Raw genomic sequence first — 21,719 nt, forward strand, 5'->3', positions numbered from 1 at the left:
CAATGATGAGAGAGAATCATTGATTGGCTAACTTCTGCATGCCCCCTCATGGGGATGGAGCCTACAACCCTTGACCTGGAATTGAACTGTGACCTCCTGATTTATAAGTCAATGTTCAACCACTAACCCACACCAGCCAGACTGATTTTTAAATTTCATGTCATTTTAATTTGAACACCCACATTTGTCACTATTTTTTTAATATATTTTATTGATTTTTCACAGAGAGGAAGGAAGAGGGATAGAGAGCTAGAAACATCGATGAGAGAGAAACATCGATCAGCTGCCCCCTGCACACCTCCTACTGGGGATGTGCCCGCAACCAAGTTACATGCCCTTGACCGGAATTGAACCTGGGACCCTTCAGTCCGCAGGCTGACGCTCTATCCACTGAGCCAAACCGGTCTTGGCAGTCACTATTTTTAATCCAGGGGCTCATTAATATCAGTTTTGTTTTCTTAAAACTTTTATTTTCAAAATATGTTTTGTTTTTGTTTTTTATTATTGATTTTAGAGAAAGAGGGAGAAGGAGGAGAAACAATGAGTCACTGCCTCCTACACGCCCCCTACTGGGGATCAAGCCTGAAACCCAGGCTGGTGCCCTGAGGTGGAATCGAACCAGCAACCTCTCAGTATATGGGATGACACCCAACCAACTGAGCCACACCAGCCAGGGCTTAAAACTTTCTTTTTTTTTTTTTTTTAATATATTTTATTGATTTTTTACAGAGCGGAAGGGAGAGGAGGGATAGAGAGTTAGAAACATCGATCAGCTGCCTCTTGCACGCCCCCTACTGGGGATGTGCCCGCAACCAAGGTACATGCCCTTGACCGGAATCGAACCTGGGACCCTTGAGTCCGCAGGCCGACGCTCCATCCACTGAGCCAAACCGGTTTTGGCAAAACTTTCTTAAGATTGGTTATTCTCTTAGGGAATTTCCAATAACTACCTCTCCATTCATATCCAAAAGGAAAGATTATTCCCCTTCAAAGGTTTGATTGATCAGTTTACATCCCAAGCTCACTGTGGACAAGTAATAGAATGTGATTATTGACATAAAAGTAGAGCTAGCTTCCTTAGGACCATATGAATCAACAGATGATTACTGGAAACTGTTGTGATGAAAAGGGGATAGGTGTTGAGAAGACAGCACACAACTGTTCATTATAGCCTTGCTAATCAATTGTCATCATCAAGTGAAGGCTTGTTAGTGTTAAAAAAAATTCAACCAAGTAAATTTGAAGATCTAATTGGCTTTGTTAAGCAACTCATGAATCAGGCAGCATCCTTTTTAGCAACTAGGAGGGCTACAAAAATGGAAGCAGGTTGGGGCAAGGAAGCTATTAATGAAAGAAAAGAAGCCAGGGCATCTTTGGGGAAAGATAAATGAAGGGGTTGTTAACATGTAGATTGCCTCTTCTATCCAGGGAGAATGGAGAGAGCCTGGGTGGCAGACTAAGTGCTTGACAAGAAATTCCACACTGGCTAAGGTTATGTTTCTGGCAGAGATTGAAACTGCAATTATATCAGATATTAAATCTAGGTTTGGTATTATAGGCTGTTAACACAAGTTACTGCATTTGGAGCCTGTGGGTTTTTTTTTCTTTAACATTAGAAATGCAGAATTTGAGACTCCACACTAACTGAATCAGAATTTTCATTCTAAAGTTTCATCGAGTCTTTATGTCCTTGGAGGTTTTTTGTTTGTTTGTTGAATCCTCGCCTGGGGATTGTTTTTGTTGATTTTAGAGAAAGGAAGAAGAGAGAGAGAAGAGGGAGGGAGAGAAACATCCATCAGTTGCCTCCCGAACACGCCCCAACTGGGGATCAAATCCAAAACCTAGGTATGTGCCCTGACCGGGAATGGAACCTGCAACCTTTGGCTCCAACCGAATGAGCCACCTAGCCAGGGCTGCACATTAAAGTTTGATGAGCATTGCTTTACAACATTCATGAGTTCCGAGGATAAAAGATGAAATTCAGGCTTGAAGATACAAATTAAAGCCATGGTTTTGGAGGAGATCATCTCGGTTCTAGGCTAAAGGAGGAAGTATCCATAAGGAGACTACATCTAATCTCTGAAGCACACCAACATGTAATGGCTCAATAGAGGATGTGGCAGCTGAGACCTAAAAAGAGTGGGATCGGAATGAAACCAGGTGTGCTTGGCATCCTGGAAGCCAAACAAGGAGGGTGTTTCAAAAGGGGAGTATCTATATTGAATGCTTCTGATATGTTGAGTAAGATGAGGAAAAAGTTTGTCTTGCAATTTCCAGGTAGTTTGCAGAGTGACTTGGAGGTGATAAAAGCAAGTAGAGACAGTTCATTCAAGAGGTTTTTCTGTGAAAGAAGTCTGGCAGTAGCTGGTGCTACATCAGAGAACTTTGTTTTGTTTGTAAGATAAATTTGTATGCTGATGGAAAAAATCCAGTAGACAGGGAGAAATTGATGATTCAAGTTCAAAGGGGATAATTGAATGAATGAAATGTTTAAGAAAACGAGAGATGGGATTCGTACTACAACAAAGAGGAATTTGCCTTTGAAAGAAGCAGTAATATGTCTACCCTTGTAACAGGAAGGAAAGCAGAAGGATGGATTCAGTTTTCTCAAAGAAGTAGGAAACATTGAGGGAGAGTGATTTGGGAGAGGGACTTGGACTGTAAAAGGTTGGAGAGGAAGAGAAGAAAGAAGGTATAAAATAGTTTTTTAGCTCATTAAGAGAAGCATAACACGATATCTGGGTAGGGAAGGGTACCCTTGAGAAGTTTGTGACCAGAATTTAAAGTGAAAATAACTAGCTAAATTGTGTGATTTTCTTCAGGTACATTCAATAATGCTGACATTCCTGGCTTTGTAACAGAATTAGCGTAATCCTTTGGGCTTCTCTCAGAACTTCCTTTCGCTCTCGGGTATATTTGGTGCGGCATAACACGAGGTGGACTGCCGTGCGGATGTGCCCACTGATTGCATTTAATTTCCTTAAACCTCCCTCTAACAGGAAATTTCCTCCCACATCAGCCCTAAACGCCTTCAGCGGTCGCAAGTGCCCTCAGCAGTTGCAAGTCACACCTCCAGCCACCAGGGCCCGCTGTGGCGCTCCTCGCAGCCGGAAGGGAGTGCGGCCCAGCGCGGCCTCGGCGGTTCCGCTGTGCGTTCGCAGCGCTCCGCGCGCTCTTTACGTCGGCGGTCTGGGAGTAGGCGTTTCCGGCCATTCATACTCCGGTCCGGTGGCCCACGGTTGTCGGGTTTTGTGCACTCTCGGACAGAAATCTTCGTGAGGATGAAGCTCGTGAGGTGAGGAGGTGGCCAAACCGGGTGGGGGCCGTGAAGGAACGGTTTGGGCCGGAAGCGGGAGGCTGGGCTGCCCCACTTGCCGGAGGCGCAAGAGGCGCGAAAGCCGCGTGCGCGGCCTGCTAACGGCCTCCGGCGCCCGCCGCTCCCGCCCTATCTTGGCCGCGCCGCCGCCGGCGCTGAGGCCTGGCATTTCAGGCTGGGTTGCGTGGGGATCCCTCGTGTCTTCCAAGAGGTGGACGTAAGGACCGAGTCTTTTCTTCCCACCCAGTGTATTAGGCCTTAATGGGCAGCTTCAGGCTTACAAGGCCTTGCTTTCGGTTGCTTACCGCGTTTCTAGCCTGGATTACTTCTGGAGCTCACCTCGGCCCTCAGGAATCGGCACGCTCCCTGAGAACGTGGAAGAGATAAAAATTGCATGTCCTGCAAAAATGGTTTAAATTAAAAAGAGTGCTTAAAACCTGCGGGGGTTTACCTGGGAAATAATGAAGCCAATTTTCGAAATGTTTTAAATCAGGATGGGCTTCTGGCTTTTTTTGTTTCTTTGTTTACTTTTTGATACTCTCTAGATTTAAGATTATTCAACTTACATTCCCCTTTAAAGTAGAGTAGGCCTTTGAGCCCTGGCCAGTGAGGTTCAATTGGTTGGAATGTCTTCTTGTTCACCAAAAGGTGGCGGGTTCGATCCCCGCTGGGGAGGCAACCGATGGATGTTTCTTTCTCTAAAATCAGTAAAAATAATACATTAGGCCTTTGATTTAGGAGGAATTTTCCAACTTGGGACAGAATCACTTTCGGTATTTGTGACTGACTACACGGATAATCGCTGTTTCTTCCGTTCTATTTCTTAAACTTGTTTGGTTTAACTGAATACTTGAGCAACTGATTTTACACTATCTGCAAATAGATTTGCTGTTGGTGTTTTTTTCTTGAGGCTGAGAAGCTCAAGGTTTCTAATAACCAAGCCGGGAGTTAAAATATTTAGCTAGTATATTGCCTATTGAGTTAAGAATTGTTAGTATGGGGCACCTGTTAAATTGTGCACTGGTAATGGATGGATTTATTTATTTATAGATAGATATGAAAGAGAGAGAAATAATTGTTCCATTTATTTATAAATTAATTGGTTGATTTTTGTATGTGCCCTGACTGGGGATGGAACCCGAATCTTTGGCATATGGGCTAACCAACTGAACTCCCCGGCCAGGGCTTGAATTTCTTTTTTTTATTTTATTTTAAGGTAAAGTCCCTCCTTTGTTGTACTTTTCTGTTTTGTGGGGAAGGCAGACTAGTAGATAATTTTTAGTGTGATTGAAATGACCTTTCACACTCTTCAGGGTGGAGTTCGTAGAGAAAGCATTTAAGGTTAACTTTTAGTCCATTATTTGAACTATAACTTTGGATGAAAAGGTCTCAGAGCCCTAGTGGATTTGGCTCAGTGAATAGATAGAGCATCGGCCCACATACTGAAGGGTCCCGGTTAGATTCGGGTCAAGGGCATGTAGCTCTTCTGGTCTGGGAGGCAACCAATCAATGTGACTGTCTCACATCAATGTTTCTCTCTCCGTTTCTCCCCTTCCACGCTCTAAAAAAAATCAATGGGAAAATATCCTTGGGTGGGGATTAACAACCAAAAAAAAAGTCTCAGGATTTAAAAGTACATTTTTGTTTGTAGATTTTTAATATTTCTTACAACTTTTGTAGCATACTATGTTAGTAGAGTTTAGGTAATATTTAAAAATTTTTTCTTGAAATATTAATGTTTATTGCATGTAATATTTAAAATCATTTTTCTTGAAAAAATGTTTAAAAAGCTATTTTTAATTAGAAAAAAGTATATTTTTGCATTTTCTCAATACCTAATAGTCTAAATCTATTTTGTTAAGTTTTTTGTAATACTCTTTGAAATTAGTTTGTCTCATTTAAAGATTTCCGTGTTGTGACAATTTTCTTATAAATTTTAATGACTGTATTCAATCCTATTCTGTGTCTTAGAATATAGAAACAAAATTATCCCAGACCAAGTAATTTTCCCTTTTTTGAAGGCTGTACCACTAAAAAAAGTGGTACTTTAAGGGTGGCTTCCTTTTAATTATTGAAACATTCAGCCAACTGTTATTCAGTGCCTATGACAATCAGAGTTAGATTACATATCATAAGTCATACCCCTCAACAGCAGTTTAGTAGGGGAGAAAAAGGGTAATCCTACATGCACAAGAAATTGTGGATGTGAACTTTATATTAAATCCGTATTGTGGGATTATTGTTCGTTTTTCTAGATGTATTGTGTGGGATAATGTCCTCATTAGAAAATGCATTTTGAAGTGCCTGTGATTTATTTTCAGGGGATTTGGTGAAAGTATAAGTTTTGTGTATAGGAAGGAGACATACAAATGGCAACATTGCAATAATTTGTCAACACTTCAACTTTTCTTCCTCTGCAATATTTCATAATAAAAGTTGGGGGAGAACAAAAAACTAGATGAAGTGTACTAAATACAAAATTGGATGAAAATAAGAGACAGTTTTGGGATGGAAAACATTTTCCTAAATAAATTACATACCTAGGAAGTATTCACAAATTTAGCAATATAAAATGGGGGAAAAATATTGTATGACTAAAGAAAACCACAAACTTGAATGGCTGTGGCAAACTGGTAGAAAATAAAAAAAAATTTAACCTAATTGAAAGTGTGTGAATAATGTGAATAGATAATTCACAAAATATAAATTTCCCATATTTATGAAAAGACATTCAACCTCACAAGTAATAGAAAGCAGATTGCCTTTTTTCCTCTATCAGATTCAAACACACACACACAAATTAAAAAGATTGGTGACAGTGTTTGTGAGGATTTGTATTAATGGGTTTGTGATAGCTATATGTATGTATGTATGTATGTATATATATATATATATATATATATATATATATATATATATATATATATATATATATGAAAATGCCTCTAATATAAACTGCTAAATGAGAACTGTGGGTTAGAGAAATCATTAAAGTATGGCCCAATTAGGTGAAAGCAAATTTTATGAATAAGCTTATGAATGCATGTAAAATGGTCTAGAAGAATATCCTCAAAAACATGGAGGGGGTTAGGAAGGGAGACTTTCACTTTAATATATATATATATATATATACATACATACATACATACACACACACACACACATATACACACACACACACACACACACACACTAATCGTGTAACCTTTTACTACCAATTATAATTTGTTATTTTTCATTCATTATTAAGACATACTTGACATACAGCACTGTATAAGTTAAAGGTGTACTGCATAATGACTTGATTTACATATATTTCAAAATGATTGCCACAGTAAGTTAAGTTAATATTCATCATCTGGTATAGATACAAAAAAAGGTTTCTTCCTTGTGAAGGGAACTTTTAAGATCTACTCTCTAAGCCAGCGGTCTGTGGTCCACTGGTGTTCAGTGAAGTCCGAAAGGTCAGTGACCGTGGCTCTAAGCAACTTTTTAAAAAAAAAAATAATTGTGATTTTATTTGAGCCAAACTGTCAAGGGAAACAAAATATGCATTGATATAATGCTTCAGAGAATGGCAGTTTTGCACCTTATTTTATACATTACTAGTGGCCCGGTGCACAAATTTGTGCACATTGAAAGGAAAGTAATTAGAAGAAATGTTTTAATATTGCTATACACCCTTCCTCTATAATAGAAGTGTCAACCAAATTCACGATCAACAATAATAGATCGAATCACATACGTGCAATTGGCGCCAGCAAGAGCTTTATATGTATGGCATATGTGCGAGTCAACTTAGTCATTCATATATATATATGAAATAAACTTGCTTAATTAGACCTGCTTTCTGATTTAGCTAAACTTTTTCCAGCCCAGTGAAGCACCCCAACTTCTCTTTCAGGTAATTGTCAGCGTCACCGCAGTAAATATCAATATGAAGCACATTATTGTTGTAGATCACACAGGGAGAACAAAGGGTAAAATATTTAACTGAAGCAGTGTCTGACTATATTCAGAAAACCTGAAGTCATTTTCAAGGTCCACCATTTCTTTTCAGTTGGGTCAAATTTCTAAACTTTCTAAATCTCCGTTTTCTGGCTAATGAAAAGAGAATAGGATTCCACCAAGTCTCCTCTCTACCTACTCCAGGACTTCTGTGAGGATCAAATGAGATGATGAAGCATGGGAAAATGCTTCACAGACATTTGGTTAAAGTGTAAATGTTGCCCTAGCCCAGTGGTTGACAAACTCATTAGTCAACAGAGCCAAATATCAACAGTACAACGATTGAAATTTCTTTTGAGAGCCAAATTTTTTAAACTTCTTCTAACACCACTTTTTCAAACGCCACTTCTTCAAAATAGACTCGCCCAGGCCGTGGTATTTTGTGGAAGAGCCACACTCAAGGGGCCAAAGAGCCGCATGTGGCTCGCGAGCCGCGGTTTGCCAACCACTGCCCTAGCAGGTTTGGCTCAGTGGATAGAGTGTCAGCCTGGGGATTGAAGGGTTATGAGTTCGATTCCGGTCAAGGGCACATGCCCCAGTTGTGGGCCCGATCCCCAGTGGAGGGTGTGCAGGAGGCAGCCCATCAATGATTCTCATCATTGATGTTTCTATCTCCCTCTCCCTTCCTCTCTGAAATCAATAAAAATATACCAAAAAAAATAAAGTGTAAATGTTTCCACCTGGCTATAAAGCAAGTCATGTTCCTGGGCTGAAGAAACTGCAAGGAGGCTAATTGCTAGTCACTAGGGAGAGGAAGCTGTGCATTGCTACATGACATCATTACCCAGTGCCCACAGCCACTGTTTCCGGGCTGGGCTGTGGGCCCCATTTTGTGCCATGGCAGCATCAGCTGTGATTTGGTGGGGTGTCACTTCAGGGTGGTGGCAGGGACTGTGTCCCACTTGGGTGAAGCTGAGTGTTGCTTTGTTGGTGCCAGATCTGTGCTGCCATTTCTCTGCAAATGGCCAGTGCACGTCACGGCAGCTCCTGCATTGAGTGTCTGCCCCTTGGTAGTCAGTGTGTGTCATAGTGACCGGTCGTACAGGCGGAGAGACAGCATATTACCCTTTTATCTATATACTAGAGGCCCGATGCATAAAGATTCGTGCAAGAATGGGCCTTCCTTATCCTGGCTGCCCGCACCACCTTCGCTCTGGCTGGATCCACCTTTTCACTGTGGCCCAGATCTGCCTTTCCACCTTCTCATGCTGCCCAGAGGCCCGGAGCGGCCGGGGTGGTGCCTGCATATGCAAATTAATCCATGATTGTTGGGTTAATTTGCATACTCACTCCTGATTGGCTGGTGTGCGTTGTGAAGGTATGATCAATTTCCATCTTACTCTTTTATTAGTATAGATATAAAAGTCACTGTGATGCTCACGGACCACCAGGGGGCAGATGCTCAACGCAGGAGCTACCCTCTGGTGGTCAGTGCACTCGCTCAGACAGAAGCCGGGCTCATGGCTGGCGAGCGCAGCTGCGGCAGTGGGAGCCTTTCCTGCCTCCGCGGCAGTGCTACTGAGTGGCGGCAGGCTCAGCAGGGCTGGGATGAGTGGCAGCAGAGCTGCGCCGGGCCCTGGCTGGGGCTCCTCCCTGGCTGCCTGCCACTTCACCACTGCTACATCTTCCCCCCCGCCAGCGATCCCGGACGGATTGTGAGAGGGTGCAGGCCAGGCTGAGGGACCCCACCCATGCACAATTCTGTGCACCGGGCCTCTAGTATATAGATACTCAAAAGAAGATATAAGTGTCTTACATGAAATTCATTGGTGACAGATTAGGGAGGCAGGAGAAAACAAAGCAGTGAAACCTCTGGGATTGGATAAAAAGTAAAACAAAACATCTTTTACTTAGGTGGGTACATGGTAATTAATAGTCCAGAATTAATATCAATAACAATGAGAGGATTTGTAGTCTCTGCTCTGGTGTATTGGCTGTGCTCTGAGGGGTCCAGAAAAAGGAAAATTACCCTGACATTCCAAATGTATGTTAGATGCAAAAGTCTAAACCAGTGGTCAGCAAACTGCAGCTCGTGAGCCACATGCGGCTCTTTGGCCTCTTGAGTGTGGCTCTTCCACAAAATACCGTGGCCTGGGTGAGTCTGTTTTCAAGAAGTGGCATTAGAAGAAGTTTAAGTTTAAAAAATTTGGCTCTCAAAAGAAATTTCAATCGTTGTACTGTTGTTATTTGGCTCTGTTGACTAATGAGTTTGCCGACCACTGGTCTAAACAACTTTCAAATATGCCATACAACAGTGTTAACTGTAGTCAGCATGTTGTACATCATACCCCAAATATTTATGTATCTTATAACGAAATGTGTACCTTTTGACCACTTCATCCATATAATTTCTTGATTTCAATTTTGTGGCTTATAATGACTTCAAGATCTGTATGCACAGATGATGCTTTACAATGGTTTAGAAAATCAGAAGTGTCCAAATGACTGTTCTTATTATGCTCCTTCATAAATGCTAAGATTTTAATTCAGGGAAAGCTGAAATTGTTATGGAGATTATTAATAGGAATTGATGCAGATACCACCTAAGCAGATTTTCAACAATTAGAAATTTCGCCCTTTTGACTTAAGGTGAACATTTATCATTTTATTCCTGCTCTCTTTATAGATTTTTGATGAAATTGAGTCACGAAACTGTAACCATCGAATTAAAGAATGGAACACAGGTCCATGGAACAATCACAGGTATGGAAGTTAGACTGCTTTATAAAGCCCTTCTGTCTACAGGCCAGAATTAATATTTTTTTGGTTGCTAAATGAACGTTCTTATAGTAGGGATCTCATTCTTTTTGTCTGAATTCTTTCACTGGCCTTACTTCAGCCTTACCTTAAGTACTTGTGCTAAGACCGATCTGGGTTCCCCAATATGTCTTATATGTGACCCCTGTTATTCTACTTTTATGCCTTTCATGCTTTTATCTGTGTGTGTGTCCTTTTGCCTGCAGTGTTGCATCTTCCAAAATATATTTTATTACTTTTACTAGAGGCCCGGTGCACGAAATTCATGCACGGGGTGTGTGTCCCTCAGCCCAGCCTGCACCCTCTCCAATCTGGGACCCCTCAAGGGATGTCCAACTGCCCGTTAGGCCTGATCCCACCGGGCAGTCAGACATCCCTCTCACATTCCAGGACTGCTGGCTCCCAATTGCTCGCCTGCCTGATTGCCCCTGACTGCTTCTGCCAGCCAGCCTGATCACCCCCTAACCCAGCTGTGGGCAAACTACGGCCCGCGGGCCGGATTTGGCCCGTTCGGCTGTTCTGTCTGGCCCGTGGAGCCAAAAGAACGGAGGGTTCTCTTGCTCTCCCCTCCGCTCCTTTACTTTGAATTTATATTAGTTCACACAAACACTCCATCCATGCTTTTGTTCCGGCCCTCCAGTCCAGTTTAAGAACCCATTGTGGCCCTCGAGTCAAAAAATTTGCCCACCCCTGCTGATCAATGCCTAACAACTCCCCTGCTGGCTCGATTGCCCCTAACTGTCCTTCCCTGCAGGCCTGGTCACCCCAACTGCCCTCCCCTGCAGGCCTGGGTCCCCCCAACTGTCCTCCCCTGCAGCCCTGGGTCCCCCCCAACTGCCTTCCCCTGCAGGCCTGGTTGCCCCCAACTGTCCTCCCCTGCAGGCCTGGCACCCCCAACTGCCCTCCTCTGCCAGCCCAGTCACCCCTAAGTGCCCTCCCCTGCTGGCCATCTTGTGTTCACATGGAGGTGGCCATCTTGTGTGTTGGAGTGATGGTCAATTTGCATATTACCTCTTTCTTATATAGGATATATAGGATTAGAATTTTGTGTTCCCTGTTAGATTGTAAAGACTTTGAAGATAGAAGATGGTTTCTATGTCTTACTATCTTGGGTAAAAATATATGTGGGAGATTGAGTAGGGGACAGTAAGGAAGTAGAATTTTACATTACTTTTTAGTTATTTGTTTAACTCTTTGCTGTAATGATGTTATATGTTTAGGTTTATATTAAAGGCCACTGGATTTTTTTTTTTTCATTCATAGTAGGCCCCCTTCCAAAGTTGCAAAATTTCAAAAGAATTGATGAGCCAAGGAAAGAAAATGCTATCTTGGCATGTGGCCCCACTCTCTTAAATGTTTAAGTTATAAACTTATAAATAATTTTTTTAACATATAGATCAAGCATCTGAGTAAACCAAGAGAAATATACATTATTAAACTGATAATATATTTGTGTGTATACTAGAACTTTGTAATACCAATTGCTATGAAAAAATCAGTAATACAGTGTAAGATTGTGATATAGTCTGTGACCATATCTGAGGAAGTATAATTGCTATTATGTTAAAATTCTATAAACAGTGATTAGTCTGCCTTCTCCTAAGGTCTGTTCTTTTTAGGAATTCAAAATCTAGTGATGGGCCTGGCCGGCATGGATCAGTGGTTGGGTGTTGACCTATAAACCAGGTGGTCACAGTTCGATTCCCAGTCAGGGCACATTGCCTGAGTTGTGGGCTCGATCCCCAGTTTGGCGTGTGTAGAAGGCAGCCGATCAATGAATCTCATCATTGACATTTCTGTCTCTCTCTCCCTCTCCCTTCCTCTCTAAAATCAATAGTGTGTGTGTGTGTGTGTTTTAAAATTGTGATGGAAGGCACACACACACAAATAATGTAATGCAAGGTTTGCCTAACATATAGTAGACATTAAGTGATGGGGCGGGTAAAATAAGTTGGGGGAGCAAAATCTAGTAAAAAAAAAAAAATCTAATTCCCTCCTCCACTGACAACCACCATTACAAGTTTCTTGTATCTTTTATGGGTATAGCTTTTAGTCATCATAGTAGGGATAATTTACCCATAGGGATTTTGAAGATTAAATTAAAGTGTCTTATGCAGTTCCTGGAATATAGAAAGATCTAAATCTTTTTTTTTTGCCTTCCATTGATGGATCAAGGTCCCCAAGGAGATGGAATGTATCAAAAGTATGATAATTTTGGGAAAGCAGAGGACCTCTTTGACTGGAAGGAGGGAGAAAAATATTAGTAATAAGACTTACTAAATTTGAGATGGTTATTGAGACAGTTGAGAGAATTCATGTATTTTGGCCTTAACTTTCTAGGGATAGAAATTAACTAGATCTTTAGTTATCCTGTATGTTCAGATGTATTAGTAAGCGCTCCAAGAATTGGGTATTTCTGCTGTCATGCCATATAATCCTAGAAAAACCATGCTTTTATTTTGCAAAATCTCATACTGAAAATAATGACTTAATGGGAAAAGTAGTTTGAGGTGGACCACTCAAGCCCTGACCAGTTTGGCTCAGTGGATAGAGCGTCGGCTTGCGGACTCAAGGGTCCCAGGTTCGATTCCGGTCAAGGGCGTGTACCTTGGTTGCGAGCACATCCCCAGTAGGGGCTGTGCAGGAGGCAGCTGATCGATGTTTCTCTCTCATCGATGTTTCTAGCTCTCTATCCCTCTCCCTTCCTCTCTGTAAAACATCAATAAAATATATTTAAAAAAAAAAAAAACTTATGCAACTTAGTAATCAAAGTATTAACAAAAATAGTAACCCTCATTTTTAAAAACAGTTAAAAAGACATGTTAAATTTCTAGTAATAAAGAAAAAATAGTGCTGTGCATATAGGACTTTATTCTTAAAGCAAAGATGAAGATAGCTTGGTGAAACAGGGTATAAGGAAGTTATAGAGACAATGGGGGAACTGTGCAATAAGCATTGCCTTAGGCTATGAGGAGAATATATGGCAACAGTGGAAATAGGCATGTGTATCAGATAGGGTCTCCATGGCTTGCTGCGTTCACTTCTGTAAGTATATCTAACATAGGGAAAATCTCTCTAAAGGAAAGACTTCTGATTTGTACTGACAGTATCTCCCCCATTTACCCGTTTACATAATTATGTCATAGATACTTGCACTATAGCAGAACAGTACTCTTTTGTAATATGGTGTACACTGTACTTGATATATTAATTGGTTGCCTTTCTTATTGTGCTAATAATCACCCTCTTTTTTCCCTCTAGGTGTAGATGTCAGCATGAATACTCATCTTAAAGCTGTGAAAATGACCCTGAAGAACCGAGAACCTGTACAGCTGGAAACACTGAGTATTCGCGGAAATAACATTCGATATTTTATTCTGCCAGACAGCTTACCTTTGGATACACTACTTGTGGATGTTGAACCAAAGGTGAAATCTAAGAAAAGAGAAGCTGGTAAGTTGGAAGGATTATAAACATTTTTGTGAATGTATTTATATCTTAATTCATTAATCAAAATATAAATGTTTGCAAACAACTCAGGGTTGGTTTTCTTTTAATTGCCTATACTTGCCATGAGTGCATTTGTTATCATAGTATTTATTATTTTTACTGGTATTGTTATTAAAATAGGAATGCCATTCTTACTTCCTGTACCTTTGTGTGTGGCCTTATCTCCCATCCTATACACACTTTGGAAGATTTGGACATTGGCTCTTTATTCCCGGTATTCTGAAATTTCTTAATGACTTGGCATAGGATCTTTGCTTGTCCTCCCTTTTTTTGCTTCATTTTGCTGTTCTGGGTACTTGGACCTTTTCAACATGGATTTTTTGTCTTCTGTTTCTTGAGAAATTTCCTTGGCCTTATCTTCCAATCTAGTATACCTTTAATCTTCAAGCCTCTTGTGTTCTCTGATAATTTTTCATAGAATTCTGTTCTTGTTTTATAGATGTAGGGGTTTTTTTCTTATATGAATAATACTGTGTAGGATATTAACTGGTAGGACATTAATCATAGTTTTTGGGGTGGTTTTCTTTTTTTTAAGTTTTCTGTACTTGTCATTGTTTATTTTCTCTGGTTTCTCTTTTTATTTGGTCTTTATTAATTACCTTATTCTTTGGTCATCTGTTGCTTAAAGTTCTGGGAAGGGAAAGCTGGCCTTCTTAGCTGGTGGGTATTGTAAGAGCAGGGAGGAGAAAGAGGCTGGTGTTTTATAGACTGTCACTTAATATAATGATTTTGAGACTTTTTCCTTCCACCCACACTAAAATATACCTTGTATTGTGACCCACTCATAACTGAAACAGAAATTTCAAGAACAATGACTTGGCCTTTAATACTTACAAATGCCTTTAAGCTTTCTATCCTATTCTCTCTTTTTAAAAAATACATATTTTTATTGATTTCAGAAAGGGAGAGGGGAGAGAGAGAAACATCAATGATGAGAATCATCGATTAGCTGCCTCCTGCACGCCCCCTACTGGGGACTGAGCCCACAACCTGGGCATGTACTCTTGACTGGAATTGAACCCGGGACCCTTCAGTCCGAGAGTTGAGCTTAATCCACTGAGCAAAACCATCTAGGACCCTGTCCTCTTTTAGTTAAGAAAATTTCAGGTTACAACCCATAGCTTAAAAAATGCTGATTTAATACCCCTGTCCCTTTCCCTTAGCTCTGTGCCTCTTGCTGCTGTCCACTTTGTGTTTTCAAATCTGAAGCCTTTCTGTATCTTTAGGTTCATTTTACCTTTTCTTTCTTACCTACCTGTTAGGGAAATAATAATTAGCTTTGTAAGGTGGGGAAGAGGACTAGATAGTGTACTGCTCCACATAAAATTGTCAACTATTTTTTGTTTGTTTTCAGGATAGTGGCCTCATTTTACCTTTTGTTCTCAACATCCTAGGTCTTTAGGGAGTTATTCTTCCCTTAATAAACATTTACTGTCCTTAGACTACTTTCTAACTTAAAAATTTGTGGGGAAAATTCTTTCAGCCACTGTTTGTTCTCTGCCTTTTATTTTATTTTGTTTTATTTTAGTCCTTTTGGGTATTTACCATTTTTATTCTTTTTCTATCATGAATAGTGTTTTAGAAGGAAATAAAGATGTGTAGTTAATCTGCCTTGTTTTAACAGATATTCTAGACTTATTATATTGCTTTGAAAGCTGAAAATAATAGATAGAATGTAACTGACAACTGCATGTCAGGATTTTTTTAAACATTTATAGTTGTCCAAAGATGAAATAAGTTCATTTGGGTAAGAGTTTTCTGTCACTGATATTCAAATAGATTTAAGATGACCAAGTGACAAGGGATATTACTATATGGATTAAAATACTAGGTTTTGCTTGGATTCTATTCAGTAACAAAAAGTCTGGCACATGGTGTTCATGTTCTGTTCCATTGATAAGATATCCCTTCCATCTTGTGTGAGGTTCAGATAATTTGCATTTCATTTTTGGGGGGATTTTGAGACAATAACAAAGGAAAATATTTTATAACTTGATGAATTTTCAGTAATTATATTCAAACTAACAAATACTACAATAAAGGTCAGTGGTGCTTAGTTCTGCGTGTATTTGGAGGGGTGATTTGAGGTTACATTTGAGAGAAGCCGAGAAACTTTTCTTTACTGTAAATGCTATTTGTGGTGACCAGGTAACATCAGATCAGAAGAGAATTTACCTTGCCTTATTTTTTTCTTTCCTCAGTTGCAGGAAGAGGCCGAGGCCGAGGAAGAGGAAGAGGACGTGGTCGGGGCAGAGGAAGAGGGGGTCCTAGGCGATAATGTCTCTCAAGATTACTGTTTCAAAGTGATATGCGATTTGGGATATTTTTTGTACAGGTTTTGTTTGTTTATGTCAGTTTTTAATAAACATAAATGTAGGCCAGCTGTCTATTGACTATCACATTTAGTTTTAATAGTTCATATATATTCATGACATAATACAGTGAGAGCTAAGCATTATTACATGGCAGTTCCAGAATTCCATTCATAGATCAGACTTTTAATTTTTTTAACTAAAATATTTCTTTTATAAATACATATAGAATATGCATACATCTTTTTACTTCACATGCACTGAATATGTATTTTGTTTTACTTTGACTCAATTCTATGAAACCTACCTACAGGTGAAATGGGTTTTGTTTGTTATTTCAGAAGCTAAAGTCCTATGGAATGGGCTGTAAAATTGATTCTCCTTTCCTGAGTTTTACTCCATGGAAACTTGGGTACTTAGTAAAAGGTGATAGTCATCTTCTAATTTAGGAGTCATTGGTTTTGTTGTGATAATGTTTTTTGGTTTTTGTTTTATTTTTTCAATAGTCTCTCAATAGAATATAATTTTCCATTCTCCTGACTTGAAACTTCAGTTAACATTCACTAGGTTATTGGTTGTAAGCAGTGTTGAAATGTGTTATTGTGGAATATACCTGACAGTGGCCCCTTTATCAAGAACTTTTACAAGGAGTCCTTGAAGAACAAAAGGAAAACTACTTATTTTATGACAACAATGGATTCTTTCCAGTAGTTAAGGATTTTTAAAAATTGTTTTAATTGGCTAAGCTTAGAAAAAAATACTTCTCAGTATATACAGTTCCTTGTAAAGCTTACTACCATTTGTTTATATGCTAAGGGAAGAAAATTAATTTTGAAGATGAGGGGATTAAGTCTGTATTTTCATTTAAGCTTCTGGAGTGTTTTGTTTTTTAATGAGGAAATTGCAGATTATCTAAAAAGGTTTTGTAAGCTGAGAAATAGCAAGAGTATTTGTGTGTGGTATATGTGTGTCTCAATCTTGTCTATCCACTGATCTGTTGGCATTCCAATTATTTGAACCTAAGCAGACAGCAAGGAAACCCAATGATGCAGCAAAGTGAAGAGGATATTCAAAGGGAGCAAACAGAAAAGACCTGGCACAAGAGAACTAACCTAAGTTGATTCTTGTCCTCAGACCTTATAGGCTAAAAGGGAAGCAAAATTAAAATAAACATTGATATGTAACTGGAAATTGTGGCAACTCTATCTGATAAAGAGTACTTCCTATTATCTCGTCTATTTTAAAAGCAGTATGTATTGGCTTCTCATTTTTAAGTCATGCCAGCGTAACCTCAAAGTTATTAACCTGTTTTTTTGTGTGTGTGTTTTAATATCTAGAAGTTTGCATTGTGAAACCAGTCTAGTAACATAGTTTAAATGTAAGTAAACCACAGTGGTTACTAGATTGAGTTTAATCCACTCAAAGTCATTATTTCATTTTTATGTATGAGGAAAAAGCTGTTTGAACTGCCGTTATCAGCTATAAAGGAAGCACTGCAGTATGAGTAGAAAACAGACCAAGTTTTAATATGCTTCTCTTGCCCTACTTCCCCCAAAAAAGTATATAAAGATCTTAGTGCTGCTGCATTTTGTATACATCTAATACCTTTTAAAGCTTAAGATTTAGTGAAATTTAGGTGAGTTTTTTTTTTTTAAGAATTGCATTTAGGTAGAAAATAATAGAATATCAAATTTCACAGTGTCTTTTAATTGTGTGTGTGTGTGTGTGTGTAACCTTAATATGCAAATACACCGAACAGTGGAACAACCGGTCGCTATGAGGTGCGCTGACCACCAGGGGTGCGCGTGGAACATGGTGGGTGTTGGCAGCAGGATGCAGAGCATGGAACATGGTGGGCATCAGCCACAACAGAATGGTGGAGCAGGTGAGCAGGGGCGCTAGATGAAGGTGGGGCGCCGGTCGTCATTGGGGTGAGCCTGTGATGGTTACTGAAAATTCTTTGCTTCCACGTGTTGCGGTTTCACCCAGCGCTCGGAGCCGCCACTCATACCTGCTGCCGGCACCTGGCGCCAGTCCTGATCACTTGCCACCATCAGCGGGTGTGAGCAGCGGCTGCTGGCCTTGATTGCCCCTAAGGGCTTCTTCACCTCCCTCTGCTCCTGAGGGGTGATCAGGGCAGCAACCGCCACTCCCACCTGCTGCTGGCGCTGTCCCTAATTGCTCTGCTCCATCAGTGGGCAGGAGTGGGGCTTCTGGTGGATGGGGGACCGGGATCCGTAATGGGAGGGGCTGGGTGGGGGCACAGAGGATGGGCCGAGATCCGCCCTTGTGCCCACTACAGCCTTGCGACCCACAGTTCCTTTCAAGGTGCACGAATTCGTGCACTGGGCCCCTAGTCTATTATAATTATCGTGGTTATATGCAAGGATGGCTTGGTATTTTAAAATGTATTAATATAGTCAAAATTTACATGATTACATTAGAATGACATTTCATAAGATATAACACTCCTAAGACCCTAAACTGGAAGATGATTCTTTAACATGATGAAGAAAGTCCATCTTAGACCAATACCAGACATTTTCTATATACATTATAATTTTAAAAGTATACCTAATATTAGCCTTCATTATTTAATGTGAAAATTTTTGTGGATCTAAAAATTAAGGGGCATACTTTTGAAAAGGGAAATTTGCTAACTATATTTGTGTAGAAACATGGTAGTGTTACATTTATCTGAACCAGCTTTTTCTATCAGTAAAGCGTTGAAGTGTGTATTTTATATTTTAGGTAAGGTTAGTATATATGTGAGATTCAATTTACAAAAGAATAATAGCAAAAGCTCTAAATGTCAAATGCAGTATATTTTTATTATTCATGGTAATTAAGTCCTATAATAATTTGCTGCAAATTCTGAGTTAACTGGTATTCCTAGGGGAAATAAAGGGTTAGATTTCTATGAGCCTACAGTAACATTTTCATCAATCTGATCAATATATAATCTTGTTTCATATGTGTGTTTCTGTTTAAAGATAATAATATATATTTACATTGAATTCACAACCAATCCTATATAATAAAAGCCTAATATGCAAATTGACCAAATGGTGGAACAACCGGTCGCTATGACGCGCACTGACCACCAGGGGGCAGACGCTTAACACAGGAGCTCCCCCCAGGCCAACCAAGATGGGTGCCGGGGTACCCCCCACACCCCCGATCGCCCAACCAGTTGCCCAAAGATCAGCCCTGATCGCTGGCCAGGCCTAAGGACCCTACCCATGAACAAATTTCGGGCATCGGGCCTCTAGTAGCAATATAACTCAAACCTGAATGAAGCTTTTTAGCACATGTATTTTCTCCAAAAGGCACATGACAGCCTTGGGCATGCTTAAGCACTGTGCTTATGGGCCATTTAAAACAAAATCACAAAAATATGAAAAAGGTGGCACTGCCTGGTGTGGCTTGGAGTGTCTTCCCGTGAACCAGTAGGTTACAGGTTTGATCCCCAGTCAGGGCACATACCTAGGTCATGGGTCCAAACCCCTGTCCAGACACATATAGGAAGCAACCAATGTATCTCACATCAATGTTTCTCTTCCTCTCAAATTTTAAAAATATTAAGTGGCACTAAATAGACCATGAAAAGGACATTTGTTTACAGTATGAGAGCTGAAGTAAGGCAGTAGTACTTTCTTCAACCTCAGCTGGGAACATGCATGTCAGGGGACAGACTTACAGACTTTTTGCTGTTGTACCTATGCATGTCCATGCATGACCGAGAAGGCACCTCCAGTATTGATTTAGGAGTTACAAATTTTAGCAAATAGGTGAATTCCCAAATACGGACTAGGAATAATGAAGATTGACCATACAAGTTTTTTGTATATTTTTTTAACTGAAGGGATACTATGATGGATTTATTAAATATGTTTTCATATCTCAAGATGCATCATTAAGCGCGGCTGGCGTGGCTCAGTGGTTGAGTGTCGACCTATGAACCAGGAGGTCAAGGTTCATTTCCCAGTGTGGGGTGTGCAGGAGGCAGCCAATCTCATCATTGATGTTTCTATCCCTCACTCTGAAATCAATAAAAATTTTTAAAGAAAAAAAAAGATGTATCATTAAGGCAGGAACTTAGAGTGGGCATCAAATCAGAAGGCTTTTCTTTTAGTACAAAAAATAGTGCATCTAAAAATCGATGTCTTAGATTTGATGAACTACAGATATTGTGTGATTGGCTGTTAAGCGGAATCACGAGTTATTACGACTTTTATCTTTAAAAAGATAATATGCATTATGAATCTGCAAGGACAGTGAAGATTTTCCGTGTTTTCTGGAGCTTTGTAATTTTTCCCTCATTCTTACAAACGTTTTTTTCTCTCTAAAGTCAATCGTAATATCCTTGGGTGAGGATTTTTTTTTAAAAAAAAATGGCTACAGCCAACATAATAATGGGCATCCGGTATGACTGAATTGTAATTCTACCTGTTTTGTCAGATTGACAAAAAATATATTTTTGCTGTGATGCAGAATTTTAGTAATTAGTTTATGTGTGCCATGAGATGAAAATTGCAGGTGTCGTTAAATGAATTTTGTCAATTTAAAGGTTTAACAAAATTATCCTGGTGAATTTTAAAGTAATTTCTTGGAATGCCTATTCTGTGCCAGGTTTTTCTTATTATAGATTGAATGCAGTTGCCAAACAAGGGTTTTTTTTAGTGGACAATATTAACTACCCTTGTCATTTGACAAATATTGGATGGAGTATTTATTTTACTCTGTGCCAGGTTCTGTGCTAAGCCCTTGACATGTTATTTCTTTTAACCCTCAGAACAGTTCTGTATAGCAGATGGTGTTTTCTGTTTTCAAAAAGAAAACATGCCCAGAGAGGTTAGGTAACAACCAAAGTCACACAGTTTTTAATCAGCAGAGCTGGAATTTAGAGGCAAGTCTACATCCAAGAACCCTGTGCTCTTAACTGGTAAATTGGCTCTGGTGTTCATTCTGACGAATGAGGAGGCTGTAGGAGATTCATCATTTTTTTAGAAAAGATGAAAGTGGAGGAACTTAACCTTATGAGATACCCAACATTGTAAAGTATTAAAAGCAGAGGAAATTTCTTGATACTCATGCAGTTTTCAGTCATATTTTATTTTTATTGACTTCAGAGAGAAAGGGAGAGAGAGAGAAACATCAATGATGAGAGAGAATCACTGATTGGCTGCCCCCTGCATGCTCCCTACTGGGGATCCAGCCCATAACCCAGGCATGTGCCCCTGACCGGAATTGAACCCGGACCCCTCAGTCCACAGGCTGACGCTTTATCCACTGAGCCAAACTGGTAGGGCTCAAATTTTATTTTTGATCAAATAATTTTTAAATAGTGCTTATTGTCATATAGGTAGAAGACCATTTGGAGTAGGCTGATGGGAAGGTGCATTGAAAAACATTAAGCAACTTGTCAGGAAATCTTAAAAGCCTTAACATTTTTTTCTGTGCTTTGGTCCAGGATTTCATTTGAGAATTCAAGGAAAACAAGACAAATAAAAAGAAATTCATCACATTTCTTAAAAGGAAAACATTCCTGTGTCTTATTTGTGGAGTAGACTAGGAGTCACCAAGCTCACTCTAAAAAGCCAAATAGTATTTTAGATGTTGTAGGTCAGCGGTTTTCAACCAGTGTGCCGCAAGAATTTTTAAAACGTGCAATACCTGACTTTCGTCAGGGGCACTGACCTCTTTTCCTTTAGCTCGTCAAATTTCAAAATAACAGCCAACACAATAGCCATCTGGTGTAAATGAATCAAAATTATGCCTATTTTTTTTGTCAGATTGGCGAAACATATTTATTG

The 21,719-nt window shown here is 39.8% G+C and overlaps 1 protein-coding gene across 1 annotated transcript; it reads left to right on the forward strand.

Annotated features, from left to right (window-relative positions):
• Window positions 1-3,109: 3,109 nt before the first annotated feature.
• Window positions 3,110-17,599, forward strand: SNRPD1 (small nuclear ribonucleoprotein D1 polypeptide). The gene is made up of 4 exons (XM_080684771.1): window positions 3,110-3,295; window positions 9,951-10,027; window positions 13,343-13,534; window positions 15,793-17,599. The coding sequence occupies exons 1-4, from the start codon at window positions 3,282-3,284 to the stop codon at window positions 15,867-15,869; spliced, it is 360 nt and encodes a 119-aa protein (XP_080540897.1). The 5' UTR covers window positions 3,110-3,281; the 3' UTR covers window positions 15,870-17,599.
• The last annotated feature ends 4,120 nt before the right edge of the window (window positions 17,600-21,719 follow it).

This window comes from Plecotus auritus (assembly GCF_963455305.1).
Source record: "Plecotus auritus genome assembly, chromosome: 8".
Taxonomy (NCBI): Eukaryota; Metazoa; Chordata; class Mammalia; order Chiroptera; family Vespertilionidae; genus Plecotus; species Plecotus auritus.

What these genes read in the sequence shown, in the direction of transcription:
- SNRPD1 (XM_080684771.1), top strand. An exon ending in GGTCCATGGAACAATCACAG is followed by an intron (nt 10,028 to 13,342) that starts GTATGGAAGTTA and finishes TTTTCCCTCTAG; the next exon opens with GTGTAGATGTCAGCATGAAT. An exon ending in ATCTAAGAAAAGAGAAGCTG is followed by an intron (nt 13,535 to 15,792) that starts GTAAGTTGGAAG and finishes TTCTTTCCTCAG; the next exon opens with TTGCAGGAAGAGGCCGAGGC.